This window comes from Rattus norvegicus, chromosome 3 (genome assembly GCF_036323735.1).
Source record: "Rattus norvegicus strain BN/NHsdMcwi chromosome 3, GRCr8, whole genome shotgun sequence".
NCBI lineage: Eukaryota > Metazoa > Chordata > Mammalia > Rodentia > Muridae > Rattus > Rattus norvegicus.
In genome coordinates, this window is record NC_086021.1 from 111,841,399 (window position 1) to 111,853,474 (window position 12,076).

At 38.8% G+C, this 12,076-nt stretch overlaps 1 protein-coding gene across 5 annotated transcripts in view; it reads left to right on the forward strand.

Annotated features, from left to right (window-relative positions):
• The window catches only part of Ccdc73 (coiled-coil domain containing 73), a 141,818-nt gene that overhangs the window by 103,628 nt on the left and 26,114 nt on the right, over positions 1-12,076 (forward strand). For all 5 annotated transcript variants that reach the window (XM_063284942.1, XM_006234667.5, XM_063284943.1 and 2 more), the window contains 2 exons: positions 11,255-11,383; positions 11,797-11,856. In XM_063284942.1, the coding sequence (XP_063141012.1) occupies positions 11,255-11,383; positions 11,797-11,856 (189 nt within the window). The remainder of the gene's footprint in view (positions 1-11,254; positions 11,384-11,796; positions 11,857-12,076) is intronic.

Genomic DNA, 12,076 nt, shown 5'->3' on the forward strand with positions numbered 1-12,076 from the left:
CATCCATGGCCTGTTTTTACATTGGGCCGTTTGTTTTCTTGAGTCTTTTATTTTAGTTCTCTGTAGATTATGGATACTAGGCCTCTATCATGTATATAGCTGGCAAAGATCCTTTCTCAGTCTGCGGGGTTTCTCTTCATTTGGCTTCCTGGGTTGTACAGGAACATTTTAGTTTTATGAGATTCCGTTTGTCAATTGTTGACCTTAGTTCATGAAAAGTTTGAGTCCTACATAGAAAGTTTGTCCCTACACCTATATCTTGTGCTGTGTTGCCTATGCTTTCCTCTCCAAGTTTCAGCATTTTGGATTTCACATCGGGGTCTTTGAGCCATTTGCAGTTGATTTCTGCGCAAATAGTAATGACAGATCTAATTTCATGTGGACATTTAGTTTTGCCAGCACCATTTGTTGAAGTTGCCAGTTTTCCTCCAGTGAGTAGTTTTTGAATCCCATGGCTATAAAATTTCAAAGTGTTTAGATATTCTAGATACACTATTTTATGTTTTAAGATTTTACATAGTCTTTAATTTTAATCTTAGAAAAAGCCTTTTTGAGAATTTCAGAAGCTAACCAAGTAATCACATTGGTCAGATCACTCACTTAAAACTTCTAATCATTAATTTTCTTAGAGACACTTTTCTGTTTTCTTTATGCTGCTGTGTGATTTTGTCCAGAACAGTTAAGTTATTGGTTTGTGATAAGGTAGGATTCCTTTTGTGTGTGAAGCAAAATGAAGCAGATCAAACTTAGTGGATAGATAAACTGGGTACTGCAGTTCTGTATGCTGTCTCCGCTGCTGTGGCAATCATGAGGAGTTCTGATATTATCTATGCCAGCATTCATGACCTCCGCTGTTTGTCTGAGTAAATGTCAGACTCTCCAGGAGACTGTGATATTAAGCAGACTCTGCTGTGCTGGAAAGGGAGGGGTGGGGAGAAAACAGCATGGTATTTATGACTGCAGGAACTATAAGTTGTAATTTCATGAGATCAAAGCATGTGCTGTTTATCTGTTACACTAACGGCTTTGAATAAAATGGTTAGAAAACAGACAATGTACTAAAAGTTCAGGGTATTTTAAAGCTTATAAAGCCTGTAAAATTAAAAGCATAGCTTTTCAGTGGAGAAGTATTTCATGGAGGTCTTTGATTTCAATTTATTATGCTCTTAAGATTAATTAATATATACGAGTAAGAAAAGACATGAAATAATTTATTTTCACTTTTCCCAGCCATCTATTAGTTTTCTATACTGGAGATTCTTCTAACTTAGGGATTATTTCGCAACAATTATTTTAACAAGAATTGATACATGTTAGGTTATTTCCTAAAAGACTAATTCTAGCAGCTTCACATTTCACAGTACTGTTAAGTACAGAAAGACGACTGAGGAGATAGTATGACTGGTAACGCAGGGACCCACAGGTTACAGGACCCAAGGGTGCTGGAAGGAAAGAACTGAGTCCCGCAAGGTGTTTTCTGATCCACACATGTGCTGTGGTTCATGCACCCACACCCACACACAAGTAGATAAATAAACATAATTTAAAAAAGAAAAATACTGAAGCAAATAGAAGTTTGTTGAATTTTGTAAAGAAGAAAAAACCTTTTAGATCACCAATTCTCATTTATATAGAGAGTTATAAGTTATGTAAATGGCTTTACCTCGTATACAACTGCATACCTCTTATTAACAGGCCAATGAAGCTCAGGAACGAACTTTGAACACATCACTAATATAAAACAAGTCATTGAATAACTTAATTGCTAATTTGTTTGAATCTTATTTACTTAATTCAATTATATAGTGGTATAGGAAAGGCTAATATTAAAAAACTAATAACTAAAATTTCAAAAACTATTTTCAGTTTTCCTTTGAAAGTTATCTTTACATAAGAAAGCAAGTGTAATTATATGATATAATTATATAAGAAAAGATATACATTATATCTAAGTCAGTTTCATTGGTGCCTTTGAAAAGTAAAATCAGGGCTGGAGAGATGGCTCCCAAGTGTGTAAGGGTACACAGACATACATGCAGTCAAATCACCAATGAACATAAAATAAAAATAAAATAATTTTAAAAAATAGAATCAGTTGGGATGGAGAGATGGCTCAGTGGTTAAGAGTGCTTGCTGGTTCTCCTAGAGGACCCAGGTTTGGTTCTTAGCACCTTTGTTGGATGTCTAGCAACTGCCTGTAACTCAAGCTCTAGGGGTAACTGCCCTCTTTGCATCCCCTATGCATCTATACTCCCATACATATACACATAATTGAAAAAGGAAGAAAGGTATTTTCTTTAGCCATCTGAATATAAGAGATATTACTAGATTAAATAATGTATAATATGACTATCAGTCAAGTATTCTGGAAATGTGAGTTGAGATGAAAACTTTAGGATCCTTTAGCAGATATTTTACCTTTGCATTAATTTTATACATCTTAAGATCTTATATTATGAAGCTAAATTTATCTTCCCCTTTGTCACCCTCCATAGTCCTTTTAACTAGCACCTCATTCTTTATATTTATTAATGCTGGAAATGGTATAAACAATAACTTGTTTAATAAGTTCAGTTAAAAAACATTTAGCCTATGGCAGACTAGAATAATGATTCATTCATTATATCATTTGCTGACCAGAATATACTTAATTTAGACTTAAAATGAGAAATTATCCTATTTTAATTCACAACGCGGGGATTCTTGATTATAACAGTCAAGATTATTTTCCAGTTAAAAATTGTTCTTTTAAAGTTGACACAGTGCTGATAACTCACATCTGCCAAGCTTTGCTCCTCCAGTTTGCTAATGAAATTTCACTGTTCTGCTCACACTTAACATTGGAAGTCTCCGGGACGTGGATCTGAAGTGCTGTGTTGTTTCTTAAATGGCGGAAAGCTGGAGAATTCAGTCATAAATGCTCAGCACTATGCTCATGTCTGCTACTTTCACCAGCCTTGTAAATTGACTGTATCTATTGTACCGTTAACAATAGTCTGTTTTGCTGACTTTGAGTGCCTTCATCAAGTGTGTTTGTTGCCATTTACTTTATGCTGAATACATCAAAATTGATCAAATTTATTTTAAACAATGGCAAATCAGAGCTTCTTCATACTTATCATTCTTTACTGAGTATATTCACTAGACCTTTTTTTTTTTATTAACTTGAGTATTTCTTATTTACATTTCGAATGTTATTCCCTTTCCCAGTTTCCGGGCCAACATCCCCCTAACCCCTCCCCTTCTATATGAGCGTTCCCCTCCCCATCCCCCCCCCATTGCCGCCCTCCCCCCAACAGTCACGTTCACTGGGGGTTCAGTCTTAGCAGGACCAAGGGCTTCCCCTTCCACTGGTGCTCTTACTAGGATATTCATTGCTACCTCTGAGGTCAGAGTCCAGGGTCAGTCCATGTATAGTCTTTAGGTAGTGGCTTAGTCCCTGGAAGCTCTGGTTGCTTGGCGTTGTTGTACCTATGGGGTCTCGAGCCCCTTCAAGCTCTTCCAGTTCTTTCTCTGATTCCTCCAACGGGGGTCCTATTCTCAGTTCAGTGGTTTGCTGCTGGCATTCGCCTCTGTATTTGCTGTATTCTGGCAGTGTCTCTCAGCAGAGATCTACATCCGGCTCCTGTCGGCCTGCACTTCTTTGCTTCATCCATCTTGTCTAATTGGGTGGCTGTATATGTATGGGCCACATGTGGGGCAGGCTCTGAATGGGTGTTCCTTCTGTGTCTGTTTTAATCTTTGCCTCTCTATTCCCTACCAAGGGTATTCTTGTTCCCCTTTTAAAGAAGGAGTGGGTATATGCCCAAGAGAGGTATAGCTGGATCCTCAGGTAGTTCAATGTCCAATTTTCTGAGGAACCTCCAGACTGATTTCCAGAATGGTTTTACCAGTCTGCAATCCCACCAACAATGGAGGAGTGTTCCTCTTTCTCCACATCCTGGCCAGCATTTGTTATCACCTGAGTTTTTGATCTTAGCCATTCTCACTGGTGTGAGGTGAAATCTCAGGGTTGTTTTGATTTGCATTTCCCTTATGACTAAAGATGTTGAACATTTCTTTAGGTGTTTCTCAGCCATTCGGCATTCCTCAGCTGTGAACTCTTTGTTTAGCTCTGAACCCCATTTTTTAATAGGGCTATTTGTCTCCCTGCGGTCCATCTTCTCGAGTTCTTTGTATATTCTGGATATAAGCCCTCTATCTGTTGTAGGATTGGTAAAGATCTTTTCCCAATTTGTTGGTTGCCGTTTTGTCCTAACCACAGTGTCCTTTGCCTTACAGAAGCTTTGCAGTTTTACGAAGTCCCATTTGTCGATTCTTGCTCTTAGAGCATAAGCCATTGGTGTTTTGTTCAGGAAAATTTTTCCAGTGCCCATGTGTTCCAGATGCTTCCCTAGTTTTTCTTCTATTAGTTTGAGTGTGTCTGGTTTGTTGTGGAGGTCCTTGATCCACTTGGACTTAAGCTTTGTACACGGTAATAAGCATGGATCGATTTGCATTCTTCTACATGTTGACCTCCAGTTGAACCAGCACCATTTGCTGAAAATGCTATCTTTTTTCCATTGGATGGTTTTGACTCCTTTGTCAAAAATCAAAATCATAAGGTGTGTGGGTTCATTTCTGGGTCTTCAGTTCTGTTCCATTTGTCTATTTGTCTGTCTCTGTACCAATACCATGCAGTTTTTATCACTATTGCTCTATAATATTGCTTGAGTTCAGGGATAGTGATTCCCCCTGAAGTCCTTTTATTGTTGAGAATAGTTTTAGCTATCCTGGGTTATTTGTTATTCCAGATGAATTTGCAAATTGTTCTGTCTAACTCTTTGAAGAATTGGATTGGTATTTTGATGGGGATTGCATTGAATCTGTAGATTGCTTTTGGTAAAATGGCCATTTTTACTATATTAATCCTGCCAATGCATGAGCATGGGAGATCTTTCCATCTTCTGAGGTCTTCTTCAATTTCTTTCTTCAGTGTCTTGAAGTTCTTATTGAACAAATCTTTTACTTGCTTGGTTAAAGTCACACCGAGGTACTTTATATTATTTGGGTCTATTATGAAGGGTGTCGTTTCCCTAATTTCTTTTTCGGCTTGTTTCTCTTTTGTGTAGAGGAAGGCTACTGATTTATTTGAGTTAATTTTATACCCAGCCACTTTGCTGAAGTTGTTTATCAGCTTTAGTAGTTCTCTGGTGGAACTTTCGGGATCACTTAAATATACTATCATATCATCTGCAAATTTCACTAGACCTTTTAATTCTTATTAAATTTCTGAAGATAGCTATGTTGGATATAAGTTGTGAAACAAGATACTTTTTCGCAAGGAACTTATAGAGCAGGGCTCTCTCTTTACGTGTGCCACCATGTTTAGCTCAGTAGAACTAGTATGACATGCTCGTATCTCATCCCTCTACTTCTTTCATCCCATCTGTTTACTTCATTGAAGAAAAGAAGAAATGATGGTCTACTAGAAAAGGAGTAGTTGGGAAATACGGAGTAAGCAGTTGGAATGGAAGGAATAGGGGTATGAGACAGGAGTATGCAGTAGTTCTACTGAGCCAGCATAAAACTAGGCTTTTCTGTTAGCCTTCTGAAAGAGACCTGGGATTTGGTGCACACTGATGTTGCTTTCTCTTCCCATCTTGTTCTCTTTTGTAGTAGTATAATAGTACATGCTATCCCTGTTTTCATATCTGTAATAAATATAAATAATGAAAAACACAGTCACCTAGAAAATTTAACATGCTGTATTGCTGAATGGAAGCACTGCAGTTTACACATGAAGTTAAGTTGCAATCAGACTAACATAGTTCTGCATCATAGCTTCAGTTGAGCTGTACAGGCCTACACAATGGCTGAGCAGCCTCGTTTGTTTCTGAGTGCTTTCCCAATAGGAAAGTTTGAAATTCTGTCAAACTTCTCAGTTGTTTGACCTTCCTTCAAGTTTTCTACGATGGCTAGCTCTATGCAAATTATCTAGTACAGATCATTTCTAAATCTCATAAAACCACGGGATCATCTAATCTAGGTTTCAGATAAATAAAGATTTATTTATTTTATTTTATGTATGTGAGTACACTGTCGCTGTCTTCAGACACACCAGAAGAGGGCATCAGATCCCGTTAAAGATGGTTGTGAGCCACCATGTGGTTCATCTAATCTAGGTTTCAGATAAATAAAGATTTATTTATTTTATTTTATGTATGTGAGTACACTGTCGCTGTCTTCAGACACACCAGAAGAGGGCATCAGATCCCGTTAAAGATGGTTGTGAGCCACCATGTGGTTGCTGGAAATTGAACTCAGGACCTCTGGAAGAGCAGTTGGTGCTCTTAACCACTGAGCCATCTCTCCAGCCCCTCATCCTTTTTTTTTTTTTTTTAAAGCCATGGAATTTTTTATGATGTGGGAGATAAGTATGGAAACAAATGAGTCTAGAGCTGGTAGACATGACGGGAGACTTGGAAAAACTCTTGAGCCATTCCTGTTAGCTCCAGTTTTTAACAGAAGCTCGGCACAACACTGCTAAGCCTTGTCAGAACACAATTTGAAAGCTGTTAATTGGATCTAACAACTTTTTGTGGGAAAAGGGACTAAGACCTGAAAGAGGGGTAGATAATTCAGTATCAAACAATTTGTAAAAAGCATTCTCCACTTTCCCTCACTATATTGTGCATGACTGTCATAGTCAGGACAAACTGTAACCTTTACAGTATTTAACAGTCTCTGGTCATGGATTTGGTCATGTCAGCAGTCATTGTACTGCCCATGATCAGTCTAAATCCATCACTGTCACTCTTTCCTTGCTCTACTGTGAGGTTCAAGTGCGAGCATGTGGTCCAGTTTTGGTAAGCAAGAGGCAGTTGGAGCAAACTTTTATAAGGAGTACCAAGAGCTAGTGATGGTGCTTTCCTACAATCCCAGCATTTGGGAGGCAGGAAGACTGTGAACTTAAAACCAGCCTGTGATATATATATATATATATATATATATATATATATATATATATATATATATATATATATATATATATCGTGAGATGGTCTTAGGAAACGACAGACTTAATATCCCTGGTTAGATAGTTACTAAATACTATTGAAATTGGCCTCTTGTTACAAGTTCAGAGAAGAGTAACACCCCAGATGGACATGACTAGTTATTGGTAATATACAATGAGTGCCCAAATCAATAAATGCTAGAACCCGCTTTATTGTTCCTTTGTGTGATAGAGTGTCCTTGTTGTTTGGTGGCTTAAGATGTGAAGTGTAAACATGAAGGAAGCAATGGGCAAGTATAGAAGGCTTCTCAGTCAATTTCATGGCACCCGTGTAAAGTGACCTAGTTAAAGGTCTTTTCAAACTCTACAGAAGATTATTCTGCCTCACTGACGATGCCTCCCTCCACTCTTTCAAAACTGTACAGTCCCTGTTCTTTCTCTTTTCCCAGTTTTCCTCTCAGTGAATTTGTGTCCTTGCGTTAGTGACAGTTCTATGGATAATTCCCTGCCTCTGTTTTCACCTCACTTGCCCCAGGCTCAGGCTTTCAATGCACCCTTCAGTCCCCTCGATTTCTTTTCTGTTCTCTCTTCCTTCATCTTCTTCCTCTTCTTCCCTTTCTCCCTCCTTCCCTTCCTCTCTCAGCTTCCTCAGGATTTTGTTTTATTTCCCAGGCTAGCTTTGAATCCCCAGGCTTAAGCTGTCATCTTACCTCAGCCTCCAAAGGACTGAACTGCCACACCTCTTCTTCTGCTATTTGTTTTAAACTGTTTGCAAGTTTATTATAACATCTATTGTAGCTGGTCACATACTAGAGTTTGCACTCTCCCATTTTCTCCATACCTGAAACAGGGAAGGAATTCACTTGTCCGAAAATGGTGACTTGGATGGATTCTATCTGGTAGAGAAAACCTAGGGGCTCTAATGGTTACACAAAAGCTTAGGACATGCAAGTGGGGTTTCTAGTGAAATTCTTGTAAGACTGTAAGGCTTATAGCTGGGGAAGGAGAAAAGCCTTAAACAAACATTATTAATCATGTAGAAATTCTTGATTTCAACTTCAGTCAGAATCCTGGATGAGGGCCTTCTTTCTGTTCCCATAGTCCCGATATACCCCTGCGTTTCTGACCTGCCTCACAGTCATCATCTCATGCTCTGGTTGCTACAGGATAGCCAGCTAGCTAGTGTTCTTTTCTCTAGAGTTCCTCCACTCTTTTAAACAAACTCTTTAATCTACAAGCTTAAGAGAGAAGCTGTAGGCACTTGATACATAGTAAGTACTCGATAGATGGAAAGAATGTTCAATGTAGCAGTTCTCCTCCTTTGTACCTCTCCTGTACTTAAGATGTCTTAATTTCTTTTACACAATTGTATTAAATGGAGTTGGAGGAGAAATAGAAGACACAGCGGAAGTGGTAATGGAAAAGTGTAATGGGGAGGATGTTTACATAATTGGTGACAGAGTTAAGAAAACAATGGGTGGTGAAGCATCCTACAGATGTAGAGGGGAAAATGCCAACTACAGTCACAACTGAAGGGACAGGGACTGAAGCAGAGGGGTAAGCTTTAATTTTTCAAAGCCTACTTTTAATAATGGTTCTTAAACACTTTAACCTCCCTTCTAGCCCACCACCCACCAGACGTAGTGGAAAAGAAAGGTTATTAGGGTTCAAGAGAAGTGGACCTGTTTAGAAAAGGTTCTTTTGAGTTGTTAGGAAATCAGAAGTTCAGTTCACAGGATTCACCAGCGGCAGCTCAGTCCACTCACAAATACTTCACAGATACACTAGCAATCCAGTCCAGCAGTGTCAGGAGAGCAGCAGTGGTGGCACGACCTAGCTTGGAACAGCCAGGCCTCAGCTGAATCAGCATGAGTCAGCAGAAGGATTAGTATCACTAGGGACACCAGGAGAAGTTCTCACTGTGCCTCTTTCAAGGAAGTGAAGATCAGAGAAGACTTGAGACCAAGAAGCTTTGCGGAGCTTACTATGCAAGCAAGCCCCTCTTACAGACAGTTCAGTTCTATTTACATTCCCTTCCGAACATCACGTGTCCTCCACAGGTCTTGCCTCAGTCTGTCTTAGTAAAACTCCATGTGAGTCTATATCAGCTGATATCACTCTGCCAATCGGCCTGAGTCCATGAAGCCATCAGCACACCACTAAAAGTTTTTTTGGTGCATTTTTCTCTCTTGGGTCATGATAAATGGGGCTCAACTATGTAGTGTAAGGTGGACTCATGCATGTCGTTAGTGAAATCCTTCATTATGCGTCCTTTCAGGTGCTTGCTTTAGTAAAAACATTTTTTTACCTATGCTTCACCAAAAACGTTCCTTCACGAGTTTGCCTTAGTGAAATATCCTTTCACCTGTGTCCATTTCAATGAAACATTTCTTCACATGCTTTTCATTTTGCTTTTGCAAAATGTCCTTTCACTTGTATCCACCTCAAGAAAATACTCCTTCACGTTTGCCCCAGCAAAACACCATCCGATATAATTGACTTTCCAAAGAAACCAGAAGTTTCCATTTCACAGTGAGATTTGGAGAGAGCTGTAGCTACAGCACAGAAGGTTGAGCTGTGAGTTCCTGAAGATGGAGGGCTGTCACTAGATTGTGATCTATAGGAAGGTCGCTACTACACAGGTGTCTCCCACAGATCTAACCCTACTGGGGTCCAAAGAACACCGGATTTCCTGATCTCACAGAGGTCAGTGATATAGGACAGAGAGCAGTGTGGGAAGAGCATGGCAAGGAAGAATGGTCAAATGAAGGGTATGCACCCATTTCACACATTTCCCTAATTCAGGTCTTGCTTTTGTCATTCAATTTTTGTTTTGTTATTTAATTTATTTATTTTATGTGTGTGTATACAGGTGTTTTCCCTGCAGGTGCATGTGCATGCCTGGTACCGGAAGAGGTCAGAATAGGCTCTTAGACACGGCCCCCCTCTGGAACCAGAGTTAGGGATATTTGTAAGATGCTGTAAGGGCACTAGATTGCACCTGGGTCCTTTGCATGAGCAGCGAGTGCTCTTCACAACTGAGCTCTCTCCAGCTGTTTACCTTCTTTAAAACACGCTGAGAGTTCTTGTTAGCCAGACAGTAAACTGCCTACTGCTAGATCCACACGATTAACAGTCCTTTATGCAATGTGCTTACCCAAAAATGGTATTTGAACCTAAGACTAATTCTCCTGGATTTTGAATGGGGATTTACACAGAACTATATGAAGCTGTGTAGAGTGGAGGCATCCAGTTTTGGTGGAATCCCTGTTTTCTTTGAGCTTCCTAGATACCACATTCTTGGCCTCCTCCCCAGCTGGCAGCACTTGCCAACATTTGCTGTTGGTCTCATCTCATCTGTGAGTGCTAGGACACAATTTTTTTTTAGCTTCTGTCTTTCAAAAACTTCTTTCCATAAAGGACCTTGATAGATCAGTAAAATTATGTTGAGTACTCCACCATGAGATCTTTTCTGCCAAGAGCTCAGTCGATAGGTTAGAAGGGTCACTTTGCAGTGAGCTGCCATTGACTATACAGACTCACACTGCTCCATCCGCTGAGAATAAGTGATGGTTGAGGGCTCAGCCTTGTGCAGGATATTTATACTCTATCCTTTAGGGCTAAGGAAACGTGGATGAGGGAGTGAAAGAAGTAGGAGCTAGAAGATAAGGGAGAAGGGTTGCAAAAGGGGATCTGCTGGGCGTGACCTAGCCATTGCAGTCATGACTTAGCAGCTGTAGTTGTCTGTACTGGGTCTGGGAAAGACCAAGCCTGCTCTGCAGTCTTGGATCAGGAAGGGACTTGTATGATCAAACTCCATCCTGCCTAAGTATTGGCTGCTGGTGGAGTCGGGAAAGAGACAGTCATTGTCTTTATTTGTGTATCACAAGTGAGGCCGCTAGGCTCCAGGGCAAAGTGCCAAGCCCATGAATACATAGACTGATAAGTTAGAGTCATATGTCAAAAGACAAGACACATGTGAGTGTGAAGAAGAGACTTTTGAGAAGGAGGAGGGTGATAGTTGTAAGAGATGGTGTGTGTGAGATATCACAATACTGTTCCAAAGAAATGTATGGAATCTGCAAAGAAGAACTTTAATAATGGATATATATATATATATATATATGTGTGTGTGTGTGTGTGTGTGTGTGTGTGTGTGTGTGTGTGTGTGTGTATACAGATTTGGAAATTATCATGAAAATGCCTTGCTTTATTGAAATATGTATACTGAATTTGCGTTTTGTTTCTTATGTTAAGGAACTAAAGAAAGCAGCTTCAGAGCTGATTAAGTCCAAGGTCACTTGTCAGCATAAGATGGAGGGAGAAAGTATAGATCTAATAATTAAAGAACAAAAATATGAAGAGCTTCAAGAAAGACTCAACGTGGTATTTGATTAAATTTATTCAGTTATAAAATTAAAACCTTATTAAAAGTATGAAAACCTCAGGATAATTGCATAAAATATTTTTTGTTTGCAAGTTAATACAATAAAAATAATGTATCAATATTTTTTAAATTATTAGATTTCTTTGTCATTAGCAAATACCTAGTACAAAATTTGGTCATAACAATTTTAATCCCACTCAAATGTAGCTTCAGGTAATTTTATGGCACAGTGGTGTCTCTGAATAACTTTTAAGAGAAGAAGTTTTATAGTTTTAACATTTATGTTTTGTACTAGCACACATTGGACTCTTTAATTCACTGGAGCCAATGTCTCAACATAAACATAGCTACTGAATTGAATATAGAATTTACTGAATTTTACATTATAACTTTAAAATTCTTCAATTTTAAGGAATTGGAATTAAATAGAAAAATTAATGAAGAGATTACCCACATTCAAGAAGAAAAGCAGGTAAGCCAGTTATCACATATTTTGGAAATCAGTTACTATTTTAAAAAACAGTAGTAGGAAGTAGAAGTGGACTGATATTTGCCTCTGTGTGAAGTAGGCATTCAGTTAACATATACTGAGTGGAAATGTTTATGTATTCCTAGCCAGTTGAATTAAACTTCTGTTTTGTTATTTAAAAAGATTTTATTTCTTTATTTGAGACAAAGTTTCACTATGTAGC